Raw genomic sequence first — 24,732 nt, 5'->3', positions numbered from 1 at the left:
GCCTCATGCTATCAGGCAAAGCAGCCTTAGCCCCTCTGATACTACATAATGTTGATGTTTATTTGATAGTAGCAGACTCATTTGTTGCAGAGAAAATGGAACTCAAAAATGGAACATTTTTGTCCTGCCAGCCACGATTCAAACTTGTGACATCGAGGCCAACAAGAACTCTGTGATAACTCTATAGAAGTGAATGAATGGCCTTCCAACTTTCCTCCTCTTTGGACGCTTTTCCCAGGCTGCACACAAAAATTTCAAAATTCAAAAAATTCAAAATTCAAAAATTTCAGCCAATAACCACTTTTTTGTAATTTAGTTTCAAGTTCTTATTATCCTGAAGCTCAAATTGGTGTGAGTAGAAACCCAAACACACTTTTCTTAGAACCAACAAATGAGAGCGAACTCAGCAAAGTGTTCTTATCGCTCAGAAATAGCCATGCTACTGACATTGACAATATTCAAATAATTCCTGTCAAATATGTTCTTGACTTAATATTACCACAGCTTACACATATCTATAATCTTGCCCTCTCAACAGGTAACAGGTATCTTCCCGGAGAGAATGCAAATATCCAAAGTAATAGCAATATTTAAATCAGGTGATAAAAATTCATTCCATAATTACCGGCCCATTTCGATTTTGCCGGTGTTTTCTAAAGGCCTAGAGAAAATAATACACTTGAGAATAACAAAATTTGCAAATAAATATGATCTTATCAGTGCATCCCAGTTTGGATTCCGTAAAGGGAGATCTGCAAAACTGGCACTTTTAACACAAAAAGAAATAATCCTGAAGGCATTTGAGGATAGGAAAATTGCAGCGGGCCTCTACATTGACTTTTCTAAGGCATTCGACAGTCTCAATCACCTAACACTATTAAAGAAATTGGAATTATATGGCATACGGGGAATCTCATTATCATTAATGACATCATATTTGCAAAATCGAAACCAATGTGTAGCAATAGGCAAACATTTATCGACCTATAGAAGAGTTTCGACAGGTGTACCTCAAGGAAGCATCCTAGGACCTTTACTATTTAATTTTTACATTAATGATATCATAAATATCACCTCGGATGCCAAGTTTATCATATATGCAGATGATGCAACCTTGTTGTTTCATAGTCAAAGTTATGATTGCCAAGAAAGAGACATGAACAGAACTCTCAAGGTCTTAATTTTATGGAGCACGTTAAATTCATTACAACTAAATGGGAAAAAAACAAAGGCAGTAATTTTCACCCCAAGACAGTCTACATTTACAAAAAGTATCAATTTATCTATTGGTCACACAGCAGTAGAACTTGTCGATACAGTTAAAACTCTTGGTGTATATTTTCATAAACCTATGCTCTGGGATGTGCATGTGAATAACGTCGTTTCTCGAATTTCAAGGACCGTAGGTATACTAGCTAAATTCGAAAATTTCTTACCTCCTGCTGTTAAACTTCATTTGTTTAATGCGTTATTTATGTCTAATGTGAACTACTGTTTTCGTGTTTGTGGTAACACTACAGTTACAAACTTAAATCAAATTCAAATTCTACAAAAGAAAGCCATTCGACTAATCGCAGGTGTGGAGGCAAATACACACACCAGAAGCCTTTTCACGAAATTCCAAATACTTTCCATACATAGCCTTTATTATTTCACCTTGGCCAGAAGATATAAGCAAGATCTTCATAGCGAGGAGGCTCTTATTCCATCCATAGCAAACTTAAAATTAAGAGAAGGCAGGTTGACGCCTCGGTCTCCAGAAATTTGGAAGGTTCCTTTTTTGTGTACAAATTTTAGCCGTCAAATGTTAAGAGTATTCCCTCCCATTGTTACTTAACTATCTGCACAGTCATAACATCAATTTAGAAAATATTAGCATGTCAATGTTGAAGACTTTTTTTTTCGTCATAATAGAGATGGTACCTTCACTAAGAATTGCATAATGATGATGTATTTTTTTCCTGCTCTTTATATATGTATTGTGCTTCTGCTCTTTATATATGTATTGTGCTTATGCTATCTTCCGACATGAAAATGCAATATTCTTATTTTGTTATTTTGCTTCAGTTCGTGCAGTGGCTTTGCACATCTATTATATTTTTTTTTTATTGTGTAAAGTGTGTCCGGAAAATTAATCACTACTAATGTAAATACGTTGCGCAACCGTTGTATGCCTTGTAAAGAGGGGCTTGAACCTCGTCAAGTGAACTATTTTTCACTTTTGTTCGAGCCCCTACCGCTTTGACGGAAATAAATCATATCATAAATCATATCATATCATATGCACGCAGTGGTGAACCTTGTGTGCCATGTAGCCCATCAGCACGCACCGGGCCGGCTGTTCTACACTTCCAATGCTGAGTTTTTATTGCTATTTTTTTTTTAAGTGACCAACTTATATCTGGGGTGTTGCAGAGGCTGGGAAATGCTCTTCGGTCTCTGCGCTTGCGGGTGTCATGGGTTTTTGACTGGAAGAATGTGCTTTGGCGCCTCCTTGTTTGCTGTAACAGAGTCGTGCAGTCACTCTAATCCATGCCTTGATGCTAGCACTGCCCTTGTTCATAACAAGCATGCGTTCATTGTAACTGTGGCCATTCTAAGCGGGCTCGACTGTATACATGTGTGTCATATATGAAATGTTATACCAGCCTGCCCCTCCGTAGCAGTGTCCTTTTCTGTGTTCATAAATGGCTGGCTTTTCCTTTCAGGCATATTGTGTACTCTGTGGAAGTGGCGATCTGCTTTTCATTTGTGACAGCACCAATTGCAGCAGGTGGGTGCATTCCACTCCTTTATCATCGTAATTTGGGACTGTATTTTATAACTATTTTTTTCTTGATTCGTTCTTTCACTTCCTTGCCATTGGTCAGCTCCGCCCTCGATAGCAGAGCCAGTGACTGGTAATGGTTGTTTAGCTGTCATTAATGGTGCCGCAAGTTACAACCACCATTGGCAGAAGAGCAAAAGAGAGGATCAGGAAAAGAATTGTTAAAAGAATACAGCCCCTGGTTAATTTGCTTTGCCTTGTAGCCACAGTAAAACCCTGTTAAGGCATGCTTAGTGGTACAGTGAAAAAAAGCCTGTAAACTAATTGGCAGTACTCCTTATTGAAAACAGCCTGAATATATATTGCAAGCTTACTTGATAACGAAGGGTAACAAGTATTTCATGAAAGAAGGCTCACATGCAAGCATTTATTTTTGTTAAGCCACAAAAATTCATTGCTTTTGTTTGCCGCTGAGCTATCCATGCAGCTATCAGTGCAGCTTCAAAAGATCTTCAATCTGGTGCCAATGTCCAAAGCTCTCTCCACCTTTCTTCATCACCAATTCTTCATCACCAATGCTTCATCAGAGACAGAGGTGACACCCACTGTTGGAACACGCTGAGGATGTCTCTGCTTTGCTGTGTATGTCTCAAAGCATGCAAAAATGATGACGTGTTTAACAGTACCCTCTGGCAAACGTTTTTGAGTAGTCATTCACAGTTTTTGGCAAGCGGGTTTGATTTTAATGGAGTTAGGTGAGTGTGAACTGAACTAATCATTTCAGAAACATTTGCACACAAGTCTTGTTCACCTGCTGCCTTGAGTACCTGAGTAGCTCAGTGGAATATGAAATATGGCTCGTAATTTTCTATTGCCTGCGAAATCCTGTGCAACTGATTCTATGCATCTGCTTGACCAAATTGGATGATCCCTTGACCCGCTGTCTGTGCAAGTGCAGTTGTGTTCAGAGAGTGAGGAGGTTGTGTTGATGGTGGAGGGGTCCTCCGGTTTCGCATGTGCCTATGAGGAGATTTGTGGGAATGTGTGTCAGTTGTTCCAAATTGTACCATTTTGTTAAACCTACTTTATGCTGCTAAAATGGCTTGTATGTGAGAAAATTGCCCCAATGATGCACCAAAGTATCACTCTAACGACCTTTAGGAGCCATTGTAAATGCCAATTAGAAGAGGCTGCCATATTATGCACAGGTGTGAGGCACTGTGCACAGATGTATTCACATTTATATATGGTGAAATAGGTGATGAACGGAACTTCACTGTCATGCATGACGACGGAGGCGAAATTCTAGAGGCCCGTGTACTGTGCGATGTCAGTGCACATTAAAGAACCGCAGGTAGTCGAAATTTCCAGATTTCTTCACTACGGCGTCCCTTATAGCCTGAGTCGCTTGGAACGTTGAACCCACATAAAAAGAATTTTAAAGTGAAGGGGGGGACAGAAAGGTGGGGCTGAAGGATGGGAGGTCAGAGAGACCCAAGAAACACTCCAGGGAACCGAAAGTTCCACGGAACCCAGTTTAAGGGCTCTTGATATATATAAAACAGTCGTTGAGCATGTTGAGTGTGCATTAACCGACAGTACACATGCAGGATTAAAGTAGTGCATTAAAGGCAAGGGCTGCATTAGAAGGTGGTACTTGTTGCAGTTGTGCTGCACTTATTGCTTGCCACTCTCCACTGGTGGAGAGGATCGCAGGTTTAATGAAATGCCACCCTCTCACTGTAATGTGCACAGCACCAGTGGGACTACTGTTTCTGTTGGAATTTAATTGCTTGGCCAAGTGCCTGCAGCTGGCTAAAGAGTGTCACAAAGCTGCCCTTGCTACTGCTATGTGCAACGACACGGAACTTACCTTTTTACGGCAGAGCGTTTTCAGTTTATTCTCTGTGACAGTCATACGCAAAGTATCCAGAATAGGAGAAGCTTGTTATCTGAATGCCAGTCTGGTGCCTCTGTAGCTTTGTCCCATCCCTGGGGATTTGCTGAACCTAGAGTGATCACAGCAAGCACTTCACCCGCTTTAACTGTGGAGCTTGAGGAGGGGTGGGATGCGAGCTAGTGTTTGTGTAGTCTGTGGCAGGATGAATGGACAGCTTGATTGATTTTCATTGGTAGGGTAGCCACGGCAGTGTGGACATCTTGAGGTACAGGGCTGACGTAGTATACAGTAAGCGAAATGTGTGTGTTGGAACTTGGTGTAATTGCATTCCGTTTGATATTGTATAGTATTTTGCTATGTTTGCCTGTGTGCTTGTTAGAGAAAACAGTGCAGAGGTTGATAACTTTTAAATATGGGTGTATGAATATTTGAAATTAAGAATAGTTTGTGAATAGTATTAACTATTCAATTTAATTCGCAATGAATTTTCACTTTTTGAAGTATTAGAACCTTCTGAACTCTCAGAAATTCGTATTTATCTGAACTCTTCGCCAAGCATGCAAACAGCGCTTGCTATTTACACTAACTCGCACTTGCCACATCAGTTAACTTGCTGTTTCCTTATAGAATCAACAGGCAGTGCCCGGAAAAAGCACACGTGCGGTAATGTTGTCTTTCATGAAGCGAGTGCACTGATGGCCACCAAGAGCCGCCACTGCATGCATGTGGGTCAGGAAATGAAGTGTAGCATGTCATTGTGGCATGCCACGATGCAGTCAACAACTGGCTGTGAACATGGCGGCTGCGAAAGCGAATGGGTAGCAACCATCCTCGTTTTTGATGATGATAAGACTTGCACAGAAGCAGGGCTTTCAGAGGATAGTAAAATGGGCAAAGCTGTGTCCGGCATGTGTTGCTGCGGTTGTTTCCCGGGACCTCTTTCATCCTTCAGATGAAAGAGGTCACAACATGCCAGCCACATTGCATGGTTGCGTTTTTGCGCCTTCGGTTTGAGACAGTGTTGGATCCTTCATGGTGCTGGCAGTCGGCCAAAGCCAACACTTGAGCTAAGTCGCCCATGTGCCTCCATGAACGCTGCACAGAGTGGCATTTCACAGCCAGCGCTTTGCATTGAGGTGCACTATACTTCACCTCACAAGAAGTTTGCCATTCAGGATGGCACACTCCATAAATGTATTCCTCTGCGTTCGTATTCACTGATGACTGGTGGCTCCATCTCTGAGGAAGAAGGAGTACCAGTAGTCAGCTGCTCTCTCTTTGCAGCAAGTGACGCTTGGTGTTTCTTAAACTTTCTTTTTTTTCCATTCAAAGCAATTTAAGGGCTTTCAAGGCTAACTGCTTTGCTTGTTTGGGGAAACTGCACTTTCAACAGACGATGTGCAGTAGACATGACCGACTCAGCAGAAAGCATGTTTGCAGATGGCGGTGCACCACTTTTTAGCATGCCTCTGCAGAGCTGTGCCCATGTGGGCTTTCTCTGATTATTTAACCAGTGATTGAAGCGCTTGCTGCATTTTAAAAAACACCTGTCCGAACTGCCTATTCAATTGCAGTACAAGCTTGTTAATTAAAACTTCAGTGTATTGGAAAAAAATGTTTGAATTATTGAACAACCCTGAAAAAACTGACGAGTTTTCATCACGGTAAATTTTATTGATGAAAGACTCACAATGGCTGTCTACTTTTGATGCGGGCACAGAGCAACAGTGACTATTTTTCACATTTTCATCAATGCTTTACTGTACACACTGCTGGGAGCGTCGAAGCAGAGCAGCTCCAAAATGATAGGGGCTCCCCGGCATCATTTATGTTATGACGAGGTAGCGGTGGAGCCTCTCAGAGGCAGCTGTGTTGCCTGTGAGAAGGCTTCGCCACACAAACGGCAGATGGCACGGGACGAACACAAGAGTTTTGACACCCTCACTGGAATGGAAGAATCGCGTGGATGGAAGCAAGAGAAATGTGCAGCAGCATCAATCAGTGTCTGCAACAGCGTGCACCTGTGTGTAGTTTTCTGGCTGATGCATGGCTGATAGCTGTTGCCATCACTGTGAGCTGTTTTGAAGCTCAGAAAAGTGAAACCGAAACTGTGGCACGATATTAAAATTAAAAAGGTGCACTAAAGAGGATTCTGAGCTCGTCTTTTTACCACAGGAACTCAGTGTACATACTCTGAGCATTCTTAGAAACTTCAAATTATCGTCCTGCGTGGCTGATTTCCCTGTTAAATTGGATGAACCGTCCCAGATCCTGCCCTTTTTTTTAACTGACCATTGAGAGGAGGAGGCATCGGCCAATGCATGGGGTGCCTTTCAGCCAGTCGCATGGTGGCTTTCCTTTCGCTTTTATTCTGTTTTTAGGTTTAAATGAATGAATACTTTCAGTTGCAGACAACACAGCTGGAAGTGCTCTGGCAGCCAAGGTCTGCTCCGGCATGCACCTGAGTGCTGGCTCTGCCAGTCAAGTGCGCATCGATCTAGCTTGTGCGGGTGGCTTGTTTTTCTCATTTCTTTGTTTTGCATCGCCAGTAAACTTGCAGCGTGTTGGTACTCGCTATGTGCTGGCTTCTGTCTGTGAGGAGCGTTGTGAACCAGGAGCTCCTAGTTTGAGTTAACTGCTGTGTATACCAACATGTTCAAATTATCGGGAGTTTTTCCGCATTGAAATGCAGAGGGCTGTGTCATTACCCGGCTGTCAGTTTAAATTAACAAGAGTCCAAATTAATGAGCCTTTACTGTACTGTATTAATTGTTCAAAAATAGTTCTGAACTGTTCAGATATTTGAGGGACTATTTGTTGTGTTCTTGCAGCCCTGATTCTATGAGAAAGCTGTAGCTTATACACTGCTGCAAACTACTTGTGAAATGGGGCATAGGAAGTGTGAAAGGGGTGCCAGCTTGCGTAGTAGCTTGAGTTGCCACTTTTGTATCCACTTGGCTAGCGGTCTTGTTGTTTTCGCCAGAACTGCCCTGTGCCTTGCCCCTCCAATAATCACTCCTTCAATAATCACTCCAACATCACTACTCCAGTGACGAAGTATCTTGCCACCTTACAATGCTTCATGAAAGCCTTCGTTCAGGAAGCTCCTTTGTCATGTAAGCACTAAGTCAAACTGTATATTAAACTTTGTTCACTGAACAAAATCATGTTGTTGATAGAAGTGTAAACAAGGTACTAGCTCATCTACAATAAGGTTACTGCTACTACTACGATCCCCCTTTCTTATTTAAAACCTGAAAATCTTTACGGTGTGCTAAATTATGCTCATGATGGATGAAAACAAAATTTGCAGTACATCTGCTTCTTTTCGTTAGTACACTTTGCGGAAATGTGTTTTGGCATAGACTACCTATACTGACATCCGAAATTATTTTAAAATGACTTGCATTGATATTCAAAACTATTTGGAAATATGTTATTCAATTCACAACCAGTTTTTGTTACTCATAATCTCTTCGCAACTAAAAATTTGATATTCGCACCCCTCTGCTTTTAACCAAAAGATAATGTGTTCTGAATTGTTGTGTTGCTTGTGAAATGCGTTGCATCTAAGGGGCTTTACTGGCATGTCTAGCAAGCTTCTTGGCTGTCCATGGGAAATCCATCAAAGCTGTGGTTCATGCATTGCCTGCTTCAAAGTTTGCACCTGTCTCATAAATGATGGGGAGCAGCTGTGCGCTTCATTTTCCTGATCCTTTGGCGTCTTTATTTTCTTTTGTCTTGATGACCCTTCAGTGCACATAGAAGAAATGCTAAAAGTACATTTGGAGGCTAGAAAGATTTCTCAAGAGTACTAGAGTGAATTATAAGAGTGGATTCTGAGAGTAGCAGGGGACAGCAAAGAGTCGAGTGGGAAGGTGAGATAAAGAAATCTGTTGGGATAATGTGGCCACGTCTGGCACAGCACAAGGCTGATTGGAGATAATCGAATGAGCTCTTGTCTCTCATTGGCTGTGACCGGGCTGGGGGTGGTGGTGATTGTGTGGTTGCCTTGCAGATGCATGTGCTCAAGCTGCCTGAGACGGCTCGTAGGAGAAGACGAACCTGAAAAGGTGGGTGCACACAGTGATTGATTAACAACAGGAATGCCTGCTTTTGTCAGGCACATTTGAATTAGGAAGGGAGTCACAGAATTATTATGCCTCATGCTTGTCATAGACATTGCGCTTTATGCTTGGCATAGAGGGATAAATTGCTTGTGCAGCTCCTTGCAGTCACCTTTTTTGCTTGTTCTTACTAGTGGATGTAAAGTGCTGGTGGCGTGGTGATATTGATGATGAATGTGGGAGAACATGGGAATAAGCAGCATAAGCTTTTTGAAGCCAGACAGGCTGACAAGGGAAAAAAAAAATTGAAGGCAAATTGTCGGCATAGTGCACAAGCTGGTGAGGTGCTGGTTTCTGGCACTTCAATTGTTTTTAGTGTGCACAGCCATACTTGCACACATGCTCTTCGTGTGTGCTTCGTAGAAAAACTGGAAGGGATGGAAGGGGGCACTGAAGGGAAATACTGAGTTTGGCGAAATTCAGAGATTAGTGTTGTGGAAGTATGAAAATGTCATTTTTATTCAGAATAAATGTGTAACTCCCCTCACAAATTCCAGTAGTTATCTGCCCCCCCCCCCCCCCCCCCCCCACACATCAGATTTTTCACCGCCCGCAATTGGTTTATTACTTTCACGCAGGACACTGTTCTGATAGGATGGGGCGGGGGGGGGGGGGGGGGATCCACTGCGCGAAGGTACTTGACGAGTAGATGTTCTTTCAAAATTTTATGGGTGCTTCCCACTGAAATCTCTGGGTATTGGGTAAGTTTCTTGACAGTGAGGCGTCCATCAGTGTTTATCATTGCAGTCGCTGTGTTGATGGTTTTCTCAGAAAAGGCTGTAACAGGTGCACCATCGTCTCCTTGCAATTCAGGGCCTGCCCTGCCCTCTTTGACAGCCTTGAACCATCAAAAACAAGTTGAATAAGATATGACGTCCTCACCAAATGCACACGTCAAATCGGCGTTGTTTTCTGTGGCCATTTTGTTAATCTGCTCATAAAACTTGGTAGCGTAGCGTTCATGCAAGGTCGACGTGGGTCACACAGCCAGCACACTTGAGGCGATTAAATACTGTCTTCTGTTTGATTGAATATTCTTACCGCCAAATTAGAGCCACAGTGATGTGGCTTCTGGTGCAAATTAGTGGAGTCACAATGCTCGCCAAAAACGCCGAGAAATGGTGCATCAAGCTCACAGCAAAGAGCACTGGACCCAGTCTCAGTCTTTACTGAAAAGCCCTCCTAGAATGAGGCTGAAATCTGTGTTAAAAGAGATTTTAATAAGGTTTGGTTTAGGTTTGGTTTATGGGGTTTAACGTCCCAAAGCGACTAAGGCTATGAGACACGCCGTAGTGGAGGGCTCCGGAAATTTCGACCACCTGGGGTTCTTTAACGTGCACTGACATCGCACAGTACACGAGCCTCGAATTTCTCCTCCAAAGAAATTCAACCGCCGCGGCCGGGATCGAACCCGCGTCTTTCGGGACAGCAGCCGAGCACCAGATTTTAATAAGCACAAGATAGCATAATATCAATCTGAAAGCCTTATTACAAATCTGTTACGGATCAGATATGTCCGCAGTGCAGCAGTTGCTTTGCTTTGATGGCTTGTGTAGGGCAGTTATGAAGTGTTCGCTCATTTTGCCATGCTCTTGTCTACAGTTAAGTTAGTCAGTTCAGTACACCTAATTCAGTGTTTCCACTAGGTGAGCATTGAACTTTTTTCTAATTGTCTCATAGGTTTATGGGTGTTCTTTTGAGAGACTGAAAATTTGGTAGATTTTCTGGTCTTGCCTGCCCACAGTTTACAGGAACATCCAGAGCTGGAGCTTTTTTGACCTTTTATAGAGCCTTGTTGCGCACTGGCAATCATTGAAGTCCTCAACCTGTTCAGGCTATTCGAGTGTTTGGTTGAAGCTGAAATCTCTTGGTTGAGGAATTGATGATGCGATGGTGAAAGGAATGGATGCTGAAGTAGTGTTCAATGTGTGAGCTGATGCCACTCAAGCTCCATGACCAAGCTGTGTACACTTCTGCAGCTATATCACAGCTGAGGCATGCCCCAAATGAGAGGTAAAAAGAGATACGCAAGTCAAGTGTGGCAAGGAAAAACATTCCCGTGCTTATTGCCGCCTCCTGTATTTAATATCTGGTAGTAGTGTGATAAGATCACCTGTGCTGCATTGCCACGATTGCATAGAACTGTGAGCACAGAACTTGGAATGGCGCCACCGCACTCATGCACTTGGCCAGCTGGCACCATCACAGCAAGAAAGGAAGCAAAAAGCTGAAAAAGGAAACAAGTTGCAGTCACTGTGCGAGAGAGTAGACAAAAGAATGATGCTATTTCTCTGAGTAAAATTATTTGAGCTTGTATCGTCATTTGTAGTGCAACAAGGCTCTTTTTTTGCAGTTATTTTCTTACTGGAAGACCATTTTATTTAGTATTTTTGCAGAAGAGGTGTTTGGATGTGCTTGGTATGCTTGCATATGATTTTTGGGGGTACTCTGTATAAGACAGGAGTTTTCATTATCCTGTTCAGTTCACCAGCCTACTGTAATTGGTGATCATGATTAGTGGTGATTGGTGGGACTCCCCACTGTCATGTGGACAGGAGCTGCCACTGCCTGGTACTACCTCGATGCAGGTGTCCCGATGCTCTCCGTGGAGATGCCATTTGTGTTCTGCACGCACAGCCGGTCAACTGCGGCCTCGGCCTGACTGGGAGGCACGGCTGCTGGACTTCTTCCGTCCTCCTCAAAACCAACGGGCGGAGCCAGTTCCACAGCCAATGCCCCCTGACCGGCGCCGGGGGCTGCGTGTGCTATCACTTTTTGACGGCATTGCTACAGGTTGGTTGCAGCTTGGCTTAGCTTGGCCACCAATGCTAGCGTATCTTGTTTACTCGATTTAAGCTTGCACCTTTTTTCGAGAAACAAATTACCTTCAAATGAATGCATGTTAGAATTGAGTACGATAAGAAAACTGCGCCAGCAACAGCCTATTTTTGTTGACATCACAAAAATGGTGGCTTGGTACTACTTGTGCTTCGATATTATCTATATTGCCTGCTGCAGTCTTAGATACTGAGAGGCCATGAGAGCATCTGAAGTGTTTGTTCAGCAATGTGCCTACCTGGACTCGAGCCAACACGAAAATGTCAGTTGCGAAGGCACACTGAGTCCACTACAATGCTGAGTTTAAAAAAACATAGAGGGACCTTGTGCGTGGAGGCTCTCTATGAACTTACTGGTGCAGACGGGCAGCCCTGCACCGAGCGCGCAACTGCCGCCACTGCTCCCATCAAGAGCGCACATCGGGAAGGAAAGCTGAGGAAAGGCCCCTGCTGTTCGAGCTGAATCACAACAAATGTGCTGGATGTCAAGTGCTCTCGCAAGGACTACTGGGAGTCTGACCAGTGGTACAGCCTTTTAAAAGTAATGTTGGGTGCAGCGGCGTTATCTGCTTCATTGTCTGCTGCTCATGCGCAATCGTGCTGAATTGGCAGCAAGTGGGAGCCCTCGTGCCCGCCTTGAGGGTGCACAAGCATCTCGGCACTCTGCCAAGTTCGCCAAGCATGCCACCGCTGCTAGAGCTGCCATCAAAAGATATACGCGCCATAATGTATTTGGAGTGCAGCATCTTGGTGTGCTACCAAGGTCGTAAAGGGCGGGGACGCGGGAAAAGTACACGCTATCCGCTAGTATAGCCGACTAGTACATATTTGCCATTATTCACAATCTGAAAGAAGAAAAATTCAGGCACAGTATATTTCCCATGAGTATGCGTATGTACATGTACTTTATTTGTTTGCTGGCGACCAGAAGTCTGATATTTTCAGTTGCCGCCATGGCAGCCATGCGGCGATAACAGCAGTCTAAAAATTGGTGAGACGGGGGGGCAAGCTTTTCCATGAGGCCCATCTTCTCTGCGAATGTCCGCATTAATGCCAGTGCTTGAGCAGCTCCCGTCACAGTAGGGCTGAAATCTTCTGTTCCCAAGTTTTTGCCACTGTCCTCGTTCTCAGTGCCCTTATTCCTTTGGATTGGGCAACAGCGGCAACAATCTCACTGTCTGTCCAGCCCTGAGACGTTGCAACCTCGCTGTCGACTTTGCAGAACATTTCAAAGTCGACAGTCTTCACACCGGCTTGTCGCTCCAACACTTCTGTTAGTAGGGTGTCACAGTCATCACTGACTTCTGGATCGCTTGTGCGCACTATGTTGCCCACGTCAAGCAATTCTGTACCGCAACGGGGTCAATCTGCTGCCATGAGAACGCTAGGATGTGCACCGCACCCAGCAGATCGATAAGGTACACCTTCCTGCTTGCCATTGCCAGAAGCATTCTGTGTAGGAGGTTCTTCCTGTAGTGATGCTTGGCGGAATGAATGATTGCCTTCGTCGAGAGGCTGCACAAATGACGTGCTGTCTTGGTGGCAAGAAGAGGAGCTTGATTGCGCTCAAGTTTTCTAAATCAAAATGGGAGGATGCGTTGTCAAGCACTAGCGGGATTTTTCTTTTTTCTGCCATGAAATGCTGATCCAACAGCCGGATGAATTCTTCAGAAAGCTTGGCAGTCATCCACACTTTCTGCTCCTGTAAATAACGCCCGAGGGCAACCGACCGCTTTTAAAGAACCCTGGTTTTGGCGTACCTTTCAATCCCGAGGAGTGGCAACTTCTGGCTTCTTGTCATGTTGATCGCAGAAGCAACCAATATTCTTTCTTTTGCAAGCTTGCCACTGGTACAGTCTTCCCCCTTGATTTTCAGCACTCTGTTGGGCAGAAGTCGGTAGAGAAGTGCCGACTCATCGAAGTTGAAGACCTCTTCCGTGGCGTAGTTAGTCAACTGTTGTCTCAGTAGCCCATTCTGCCGTTCTTTGGTACCCTCTTTGTCCGCGTCTGCTGCCTCTCCGCACACCACCCTCGAACTTACCGTATAAACGCGTGTAAGGGCCGCACTTTTTTTTCCAGATTCGGGGGCCAATTTTCGGGGTGTGGCCCATACACGTGACGTACAAAAAAAAAAAAATTTAAAGCAAAAACACCAATCAGGGAATGAGCGGCATTTATTCTACGTTCAGTCGTCACTCACGGAGTATTTCGACTCTGAGCTGGTGCTGTGCTCTGGTGCACGCTCATCCCAAAGAAGCCGCGCACAGCATGTCCGCTGTCAACGCGTAGCGGTTGTTCCGCATTTCCATCACATAGCAGAGCAGCTCTTCTTCCAGTTCAGGAAACTCGCACGGCTCGCCTCGGAAAGCGCGCTTTTTGCAGCTTGTTTTTCTCAATGCACCCTTTTTATTGCACGATCATCGGACGCACTTCTCCTCCATGTCGAATTTCCTGTGGCACGCTTGCCTTCTCCCAGCCATGTAACTGATAAGGTGCTTGCCCATCGTGCTGAAACTGCATTAGCTAAAACTGCATTACCCGGCGGCAGCACGCGAAAGCCACAACTAGCGAAAGCCACAACTAGCGAAAGCCACAACTAGCGAAAGCCACAACTACTAACACGCCATAAAAGGCTGGAGCTGGCTATACTGATGCCGATGTAGATAACGCATGGAGGAAGGAAAGAAAGATGCCGATGTAGATAACGCATAGAGGAAGGAAAGATAACAGAAAGTGGATGTAGATAACGCATAGAGGAAGGAAAGATAACGGAAAGCAGGGGAACAAGGGGGGGGGAATAGGAAGGAAAGATAACGGAAAGTGGATGTAGATAACCCATAGAGGAAGGAAAGATAACGGAAAGCAGGGGAACAAGGGGGGGGGTGGGGGAATTGCCGATGATGATGATGATGATGATGATGGCTGCGGGGGGGGGGGGGGGGGGGGGGGGGGGGGGGGGGGGGGGGGCCTCGGGCACCATCCATGGATGGTTTTTGGAAGCTCTTGTGCGCGTGCTTGGCCTCCGCGATCGAGCGCACCGTTGTCCACAGCCGGAGCCGATCGCGGAGGCCACGGCGCGTGCATTTAGAAGGCTATTCCGAAACGCCTGGGTCATGGAAAGTTCGGGTGCGGCCCTTACACGGATTTATTTTTTTTTCAAGATTTCCTTCGGGAAAACTGGGTGCGGCCCATACACGGGTGCGGCCCTTACACGCGTTTATACGGTATATTGTAGCGTGCTTTGAACCTAGACAACCAATTGTTACTGCAAGAAAAACTTTTTCAGTTCAGCTGGGCCGCAAACGCTTCTGCTTTTTCGGTGAGAAGGGACCCGGTGCTTGGCAGGTTTTCTGATCTAGCTTTTTTGAGCCACAAGCACCAAAGGAAAGCAGACTCCCCCTAGTGGCACCTGTTCATATTCGATGCAGCCCCGCTTTTCAGCTTCTCCCGAGCATTCCAGATGCCACTGACTGTAGGGAAGGGCAAGGGGCAAGTCCCACGCATGTGCTAGTGCAGTCTTCGTTGTTCCATTTTCAATGGAATGAGTAATGTTCAACTTCTCCTTCACTGTCAGCACGCGATACTTTGGTCAAGTAGGTTTCGGCATAGTGCTGACTGTTCGCACACACACTGATGCAACTACTGCTTTACACGTCGCAGAGCATCAGCTTGGAACAAAGGATGCCACCACAAAATGCATGTTGACTGCTCACAACACATCCTCAGTGCAACTGCACGTGCAACATAATGCGTGCAGTGTGAGGTTGGCACGAGGTGGCGAGGTCGGGAGGTCATATGGGCAGGGTGGACGGTGACGGCTACTATGATAGGGCTGGCATCGATATTACTCAGCGATACGTTCGCGCGCAAGAACTTATATCCTCCTAGGCAAGAACACAGAAGTGGCCGACGCTTCCTTGGCTCCTCATTTACATTGACATTGCCGCGCTCGCAGAGCATGGCCGAAATGGCCGTAATATTGTATCGGTGGCGGTCCGCATGTTGAGAATGCTTTTCGGAAAGGCGGAAAACATTTTGCATTAGCATGTCGCCTGCCAAACTGTGATGGCAAGTACACATTAAGCGGTAGGTATTTCATGAGCCACTACGCCTTAAGTGGTCAGTCAGCCAATAGATGGGTCTCAGTGGTTGCTAAGCCGGGGAATTCTCAAAACTACAATTTATTCGCAACTGCTTGGTAAGCGGGTATGTATTAACGAGGTTTTACTGTATATGCCTGTTGTCCTCACGCAAAAGAAACTATGCTTCGGTAAGTGGCTCATCATTGGCAGCTGGCAGACTAGAGGTTAACTGAACTGCATTACTGACACATTAGTACATGGCAGCAGATCAGTGCTTGAATATCGGGATAGTGGTCCAGACCATGACGTCATTCCTGAAAAAGAACTAAGTATACAATTTTCGGTTCTGCTAGCCTAGCTTTTTATAGTACATGAAGTATACTCTTTTGATGGTAAACACAGTTAAGCGGAATTTTAATGAGCAGTGTGAGAACATTAGCTTGCTGTGAAAAAATTTTCTTAGTATAGAATTTTGACATGATCATGGGTGATATGAATTTCAGTATGATATGAAATTGTGGAATTGGCTGTCTGAATTGCACTGTGAACAATGTTCAAAATTTTGAGTGCTTCGAAAATTGGTGTATCTACTTGTGAACGTGCCCACTGCACTTGACATATGTTTGCCCTGCAAACCAGCCTACTAGCCACTGTTGGTTTTGTATGCAGTTTGTCCTTCCAACGCTTCTCGTGTATTCACATGCCTGTGTCACGGTTGTGCAATTTCATATTCCTAGCTGCCATTGGCTCACATATCGACCAACACCAATCTGTGACTTAGGCAAGATGTGGTGGTGTTGCTGTCGCCGGCCGAGTCAGCTGGGGGGTGTAAAGTAGGGTTAGCGGCCATAGAAATAAATGTAACAGAAGCTTTCTAAACACATGTCTGGTTTCATAGGGAACCTGTGATGTCATCCTTTCATGAAGAATATCCAAGTACATTCTAGGAACAGATGGTGAAAGCATGAAATGTTATTTCAGAGGCAGTGTATTTTTAAAACTCTGTGCTATGCACACGTGAGAGTCGCCCTCGGCTGGGGGTGTTAGGCAGGAGTGCAACCCATAGATGGAAATGTAAGCAAAACTGTCCGAGGTAGCCGAGGTGGAGGTAGCCATTAACAGTTGGCAAGTGCTTTTAAAACAAGTACAACAAAGCATGCTTTGTCATTTTTAAGCTATTGCTTTAGAATGACACAATGAATATGTGTTGTAAAGCCCATCATACCCTGGAAAGGTGCTCTTATCCGCTGGGTGTTCTCTCGAACTGTGCAAGCTTCTCGTGTAGCTCTACATGCTGCTGCATGTAGTCCAGTGTTGTTGAACTTGTTCACACTACTACTTTTTTCTTGGAACACCAACGGCATCTGCATCTTTTTTAGACTTTCTCAGAGCTGTGTTCTTTCTCGATGAGCCAAACTTCACCTGGGATGCCAACTATTTTTCACCATTTTTTTTACCCTCCATGTTTATTCGGAAGGTCTTCCTGGTGCTGGCGGTTGGAATGTTTTGCTGTTGGTGATTTGGCACCCAAGAACAAACTCTACATACGATGCTTGAGAAATACCACTCAATATTCAGTTGTTAAACATCCAACTATTTTCAGCTTGGTAAAAAATAAGTGCTTTACTCTTATTACTTGTAATCTCAAATCTTTGGAGCAAGTGCACATTGTGACCTAGAGTTGTTCTTCTCTATGCAGAAAAAAGGAATTGCTCACTAGGCATTTTGATTTTTTTTTGCCTGGTCGAATATAGCCAGAAACTTGCAGCGCATCCGAAAAGAACGAAATTGCAAGGTCTCGACTCACTACCTCATCTAGGGATGTGGCTAAAAGCATTTTGAAATAAACGATCGAAACCTTAAAATAAGTGGGAGCACAGCTTAAGGGGGACTACTGTGTCCATCTGCCTCTTACGCACCCTTCAGCATGGGGAACAAAGTGGAAAGTATGTGTCCCATTGTCCTACAAATGATTAAGCACTAGATTTGGGGTTTAAACAGCAGAGAAATATGTTCTCAAGTAACGCTTGTTGCTGGGCTAGTCGGTGCATTATTCTTTCTACAAAAGTTAGCGCAAAACACAACACTCACAAGAAAGGTGGACAGGACAAGCGCGTTGTCTTGTCCACCTTTCTTGTGAGTGTCGTGTTTTGCGCTAACTTTTGTACGAAGGAGAAATATGTCTTCCCTGCTTATTCGTGGTTCACCATTCAAACCACTGCCCCCACCCCATGATCGCGAGCTACTGAGCGCGCGCTGACCACGGCAAGCTGTGCTCTATGTGGGAACAAGGAAACATGACTACACTGGCTGGCTGACACAAAATGGCATTTATTGCTACTACAACAATAACATCAACTGGCAACAAAATATGCTAAGGAATCGAGGTGGTGCGACTCACCAGCCAGGTTATAAGCAAATGTTTGCCCATGCTAGGGCAGGGGAGTTGCTCCGAGGCCAGGCGGATGAGCTCGCCTGAAATGTTTCCGTGAAATGTTTCCATGAGGCTTCACGAGAGAGAGAGAGAGGGAGGGAGGGGAGGGGAGGGAGGGAGGGAGGGAGGGGAGGGGAGGGAAGGGAAGGGAAGGGAAGGAAAGGGAGGGGAGGGAGGGAGGGAGGAAGGGGAGGGGAGGGGGGCTCTCTTTCCAGTGCCCACAGCAGTGACGCCATCTGTGGTGCAGGCGTCCTCCCTCAATGTTTAGGGTAACTAGAGAGAGTGCAGAGAAACAAACCAAAGGAGATGGAGCAGGGCAGATCCCCACAGTGCGTAGTGCAATGCGTGGTTGCGGACATGCAAAGGTGAAACCAAGTGTGCGTGCGTGCGTGTAACCGTTTGGGCTGGTGCAACAGTGACAGTGGGAATGCTTCCTCTACTGAACGCTTGTGGGTGTGACTGCCTGACTAGTGATTATGAAGTTGGAGATGTGGGGGGATCACAGTCGTGACCGATATACCAACCAAATATTCCCCACATCATTGACTATTTTTGTTGCGATAGCATGAAAGATGTAACACCTGCTGTCATAGTAAGGGACACAGCTGAATGAGAAAATATTGTTAGTCTCTGTATAGGTCATCAGAGATGAGGATTTAAACTGCCATGGCATGGCCACAGGGATGTGGAAAAAGTGGAAAGGAGAAACAGCATGTGAAACTGCCTATCTGGCTGGTTGGCTGGACTGCAGGTTGAGGAGAGTAGTGGTGCATTAGAGTGACGTTGAACCCTTTGGCGCAGGGAAGAGGAAGTAGGTTGGGCACGACAGTCCACACGAGAGCTTTACTCGCTCAAACTTCTAAACCCCAAAACGTGTTGGTGCCTCCTCATCACATTGCTACCAGCAGTTGTGACTTCTGAATTCTTATCGTCTGTGATGGTTTGGGTGAGTGTTAAGAACACCCAAAATTTTGTAAACTGTACACACTGCACTTTGGCTAGGCAATTCCATGAATTTGTATCGTACTGAAATTGATATCGGCCATAGCTGTACCACTGAGGTTCCACTATATGTATTGTGCCTCCAGGTGCTGTGTGAATTGACTGATTTTAGACACTAAGTGAACAGGTAGCACAGCTGCTCACAAAAGCTTGTGGAATGTGGAAGGCAAGAAAAGCTGGTAGGTGGGAAGTGTACTCTGCACTTGTGTAGCCTTTGCAGTGCTCCTCTCAAATTCAGGGTGTGTGTCCATGCAAGCTATGAACGTGTTAACTCTTCCCTTAGCATGCTTAGTGATTGGCTGTTGGCTTATCAAGACCTGTGGCCTAAATTTTCGCATGCTGTGCCATTTGTGCCAGCACAATAGAGACAAGGCCAAAAATGTGAGTAATTTGTTTTCTCTTCCTCAAGGTGTCAATTTTTAAAACAAATATGCTACAGGAGGAAAAAGATTGTAGTCCACAGCAGTGTTTAGCACATGCAATGCCTGAGTTAACAAAACGATTCATTCTCACTATTCATGGCCTCATAAAAGCAGTTCTGCCAGTTTGCTAGTTTGCTAGTTCAGTCGCACCTGCATTAGCTGAAATGCTCGAGACCAAGGTTAAAAGAGGTGGTTGGTGGTCACTATGCAGGAAAGTATGTGCTTGACCAGCTGGGCATCTCGGTGGAGGCTTACTTCGCCAGTGAGGTGGACAAGGATGCCATCCATGTGGGCATCACCCAGCACGGCACCAGTGTCACTTACCTGGGTAATGTACAGGCACTGGACACTGCTCAGGTTAGTGATTTGCTGGTACTGTCTGCCTCTTAGTTCGACGTGAGGCAGGAGAGGCTCTCATATCCAAATGCTTGTAATCGCATTAGATCATTAATACTGCACTAACTGGAGTGCTGTTCAAAGAATTGGAAACTGGGACCTGCTGTGGTGGCTGAGTGGCTTTGGCTTTGCTGATCATAAAGTGTTGGCAGTCATATTTCAATGAAGGCAAAATTAAAAAATGCCTCTCTATTGTGAGATGTCGGCACTCATTAAGAAAAAACCTAGGTGGTCCAAATAAATCCAGAGCCCTCCACTACGGCATCCCTCATAGCCCCTGTGTTGCTTCAGGATGTTAAACCCACATACCATGCCATATCATACCATTGATACCATAAGGGTAATGGAGCCAGAGTTTTGACTTCAAATATGACCAATTTTTGCAAGGTTTAATGATGTTGTTATGCTAAAATGGCTTTCTACTGCATAGCAATGATACTATGGTATCATTAGTGTGGGATTTGCACCCATTTCACACCTCTACCTTGTCAAAAGCCTATGTTATGTCTGGCTTATTAGCATCCTCGAGTGCACGGCACAAGGAATTGGGTCACAGGTTTTGTAGGCATCATGGTTATGATGCTTTGTTTTGAACCAGACCTGTATCATTTTTTACTACCTCGGCACTTCAGCAGTGTTTTTTCTATATTTGAACTCCAAATCAGTTCTGCAGAATTCCTCTTTAAGCTGGATAATTTAAGAGCCATATACAGTGAAGCCTCGATAATTTGAACTGTGAATTCAAAATCTCGGATAATTTGAAAGAGTTCTGCAGTCCTGTAATTTTTAATGCAAATTTGACCGGATAATTCGAAGTGGAGGCCTGCACTGGCCCGGTTAGTTTGAAGATCTGGGGTGTTACGCTGGAATGCCCGTTCCAGATTTCGCCGCAAACCAGGAAAGCAATGGTTCTTGGGAACTGTGTTGCGGTGCCGCAGAGCGATGCTGATGCTTGATATGCAAAGCGTCCCAGCCCCAGTACTACCAGCACGAAAACCAGCCTGTGCTATGGCTTGTGGACCCCCAAAACGCACACCTGCACTTGTCCCACGGCCCGATCATTCTTGCTGTGTGCCTGCGACGAGTTGGCCGTGCACAATGCCGGCCTGCACCATTTCTTTGAGGGGTGTGCTGTAGTTAGAGGGTTTAGTTGCAGGTATACCTGATTACTTTAAGTACCATTGCGTGTAAGTTGACCTTCCTTTAGAAAAGCTACTATCCAAAATTGGGGGGTCAACCTGTACTCGGAGCTGACCCATTTGGGGAGTCTAAGGCAGTTTTGTATGAGCGGTGGGCAGGATGTGCCCCATGCTGGTGCCCGTTACTTCTGCTGAAATTAGTTCTGCTAAAGAAGCTTCGAATTGCGCGCTGTTTACCCGGTTCTTTCGCATGTGCGGTCGCTTTATCTGATGAGCACTAGGCAGCGCGAGATCAAATTTCTGATGCTCTCTGAAGCTTTTGTTGTGCCAGAATACGAAACTGCTGAACCATTCATTTACAGTCGGGGTTGCCGTTAGTCCGTCGGCCCATATGCGAGTGTGGAAGGCAGGATGGAGTACCGTTCTTTCGCTTTTGATCTGTATTGTCTTCAGACTGCTCTCCTCAGTTGTGATCATATCATTATACGTTTGTTGCTTTGAGTTGAGTGCGCGCTGTGATGCCACGCTATGGAAAACTACAAAAAAAAATGAGGTGAGGGGACGAAGTGGCAGAATGAAGTGGAGGGAGGCCGCGTATGTGTCCTTTTATATTTGTAGTCCTCTTTTTGTGGCCAGCAAGAGCTACAATTTGGGAAGGTAGACTTCTACATGTCAGTGTAAGTTAGCTGCAAAGTTCATCTAATGAAGGCAGCAAAATTTTTTGCGTTGGTCCTATTTTTCTGCTGTGTCAGTTAATTTGAAAGTCTGGTTAATTAGAATATTTTTCGCAGTTCCAACGAGCTTTTACTGTAAATGGCTACAGCATCTGCACCATTTTCTTCCCTGTTTGATGGCATAGTAAAAATCTGCCTAAAGTGGACTGCAAATTGACATTTGTTGTAGATAGTTCCGTGTGTTAATGTTGCACACATTTTGAAATACTGTATAAGCATTTCTTAGTTTTCATGTTTGTGTGTCTTCCTCTTTTGGCAGATTTTTCATTTAATTATCAGTGTATATACAGTAGATTCCCACTAAGGGAGGTTCTTGGATATGATGAACAATTTGAGACCATTTGGTCGGTTTCCCATAGCGCTCATGAAAAAAAAAATCTGCTTAACCCTTTAGCAGATTAGTGATGAGCCAGTCTCGTCATAGCTGAGGGTCTTTTCTGGCCACTGACAAGTCCAGTTTGTCGTGTGTTTTCTGGCACTCTGTGTCTGGTTTAACCCTCTTGATGGTTTTTGCCCTGCATGTACGGTGGCAGATTTCCGTGCCAAATGGGCTTTGCCGTGTGGCAACAGTGCAAACATTATGTTTTAAATTTCGTGCTGTACTGAAGGTGCATGCTCCTGGGGAGGTGCTGCCACATTCTAGGACTTACGAGAAGCATTAGAAGATTGCTTATGACACTGTATTGAGGAGAAAAAGAGAACCGATTTTGCTGATCTTCAACATGAAGTGCAGTTTGCAGAGATGCGCTTTGATGGTTTCGGTTGCTCGGCCTGATCTCAGTGCATGGAAGTGCATGAAAGTTGATTATTTATATTGGCACTTTCTTGTTGTGTTCTCTCCCCCAAATCTTGATTTCTACGATACACCTGTATGCAAGTGTGCAGTACATCAGAGGTAAGCTATAGATGCAGACATTGCCTTCACACACTTGTTCAGCACCTAGCAGTTTGTAAGTAATGCTTTGCTGCTCAGCAACAATTCATTTTTAGAACATTTGTCTCATATGTAAACTTTCCTATGTGCTGTACAATAAAAGGTTAAAAACAGCTAGATTATGTTGGCTGCTATTTTTTAGACTATACATTACTCCGAGTTGAAGTGGAGTTTTTAATAACTGACTAACTCAGTGTGAAAACAATATTGGTAAACAATTCTTGTCACTTTCTAATGTGATCACCTTGTCTGTCACCGTCCCTCTCCGCACACAAGCACGAAGAAACATAACTGCTCCAAGCGGTCCTACACAAACAGATCTTTCTATAAGCTTACACCTTGCTTGTAATTTCGTCATACTTGCTGCGTGCTCACGGCTGTTTTCCTGCTGCTGAAAACGTGTTTCAGTTTGGGCATGCAATTAGCAAAAAACACCTCATGTAAGAATCTATAAATCCAGTAAGTATTCACAAACACGCGTGACATTGCGACCTGCAGCGTACATTAGTCAGTGAACCCCGCTGTGGCCGATGTCACCTTTTGACAGCTGACGGTAGTACTAGCGTAGTCCTTATATGCGTTGGCTCTGGATTCGAGCAACTCGCATGGAGATGCATGAAGAACAAATCGTTCAGTCCTAAAGATCTTGCCATGCTGTAGTGATGGGGGTGAATACACATATTTGCAAACCTATGACCGCTTGCTGCTGCCACCGTTATGCAAGAACAACTGTAGCAACATTGCTGAAGCTGCGTGAGCAAAAACTTGTTGCTTCGTAAGGAAAGAAAACGACCTACTTTAGCAAATTCTGTAACTTTCACAACATTTTTTAGCATATAACGCTAACAAAATGCTTGAAGCGAAGGTCGGTGGAACACCTCGCAGGCAGTATGTCAGTGGATCTCAATGGCGTACTGTTTTTGCCGCTCGCTACTTGACGGCACTCGGAACATGTTGCATCTCGTTGCTGTAAAGTTGCTGCAATTTGAAGCAGCGCACAACACCCCTTTTCCAGCGATGTGAGCGTTAGTATTCAGAAAAGAAAGCTCGAAACCGCACGTCAGCAAGCAATGTCTACGCAAGCAAAACCACAAATACAACCCGGAAGTCCAAATTCATGTGACAAAGCTTCGCTGTGATGCAATGTCCGCCATAGTTTGAGCACCACCTACCGTATTTATTCGCATAATAGGCGCACTCGCATGATAGGTGCACCCCTAGTTTGGTCGCGAAAAATCTGATTTTTTTTATTTCTGCGCATAATAGGCGCAGCACGAACTTGGCACTGTGATCAATACTGTATTTAAACGATTGCAAGCCGACACCTTGCCGCCGCCCGCCCCCCAATCTTTATTTTAACGTTTTTGCTGAACTGACTACTAGTCCTCACTAGTGCTTCTGCCGTCGCAGCTGCTGCGGACCCACAGCACGCACAACGACATCGCATAGAACAGCCAGCCGCACACAGTTTTCTTGGGATGCTCACTTTAAACGTCTGTTTGGAAAGCTTTATCTCCAGCCGGAAACGTTCCCGACTTAGGCTTGCGAAAACCTCGGCGCCTGGAGTCGCGTACGAAAATTTAGGCACGCCACAGTCGCAACTGCCGCACTTCTCGGCCACGTCGAATTTCCGACCTGCCGCACGCTTGCCGTGTAGCTCTCCCTACTCCCAGCCGTGTAGCTATTAAGGTGTTTGCCCGTCGAGCTAAAACTGCAAAGCTCGGCGGCTAAGCCACAAGCCACAAACCACGATGAACGAACGCGCTACCGCAGACCCCGGCACTTGACAGCAACAAAAAAATTGGAGCTGGTGATGCTGATGGCAATACAGATAGCAAAAGCTCGCGGCGGAGAAAAACGTTGATGATGATGATGAGCTTGGCCTCAGGTGCCCTCCGTGGGCGGCGTCTGCAGACTCCTGTGCGTGCGTGGCCTCCACGATCGGAGCAATGGCGCGC

At 45.1% G+C, this 24,732-nt stretch overlaps 1 protein-coding gene across 3 annotated transcripts in view; it reads left to right on the top strand.

Annotated features, from left to right (window-relative positions):
* Positions 1-24,732, top strand: part of LOC149355137 (DNA (cytosine-5)-methyltransferase 3B-like) — a 137,968-nt gene that overhangs the window by 46,300 nt on the left and 66,936 nt on the right. For all 3 annotated transcript variants that reach the window (XR_016291463.1, XM_089583638.1, XM_089583639.1), the window contains exons 9-12: positions 2,709-2,773; positions 8,686-8,740; positions 11,383-11,587; positions 19,783-19,928. Coding sequence is in view for 2 of the 3 variants with exons in the window: in XM_089583638.1 (XP_089439764.1) it covers positions 2,709-2,773; positions 8,686-8,740; positions 11,383-11,587; positions 19,783-19,928 (471 nt within the window). In the remaining variant the exon portion in view is untranslated. The remainder of the gene's footprint in view (positions 1-2,708; positions 2,774-8,685; positions 8,741-11,382; positions 11,588-19,782; positions 19,929-24,732) is intronic.

Source organism: Amblyomma mixtum, chromosome 3 (assembly GCF_055824585.1).
Source record: "Amblyomma mixtum isolate Tamu chromosome 3, ASM5582458v1, whole genome shotgun sequence".
NCBI classification, from domain to species: Eukaryota; Metazoa; Arthropoda; class Arachnida; order Ixodida; family Ixodidae; genus Amblyomma; species Amblyomma mixtum.
This window is presented reverse-complemented; position numbering and strand designations above follow the sequence as displayed.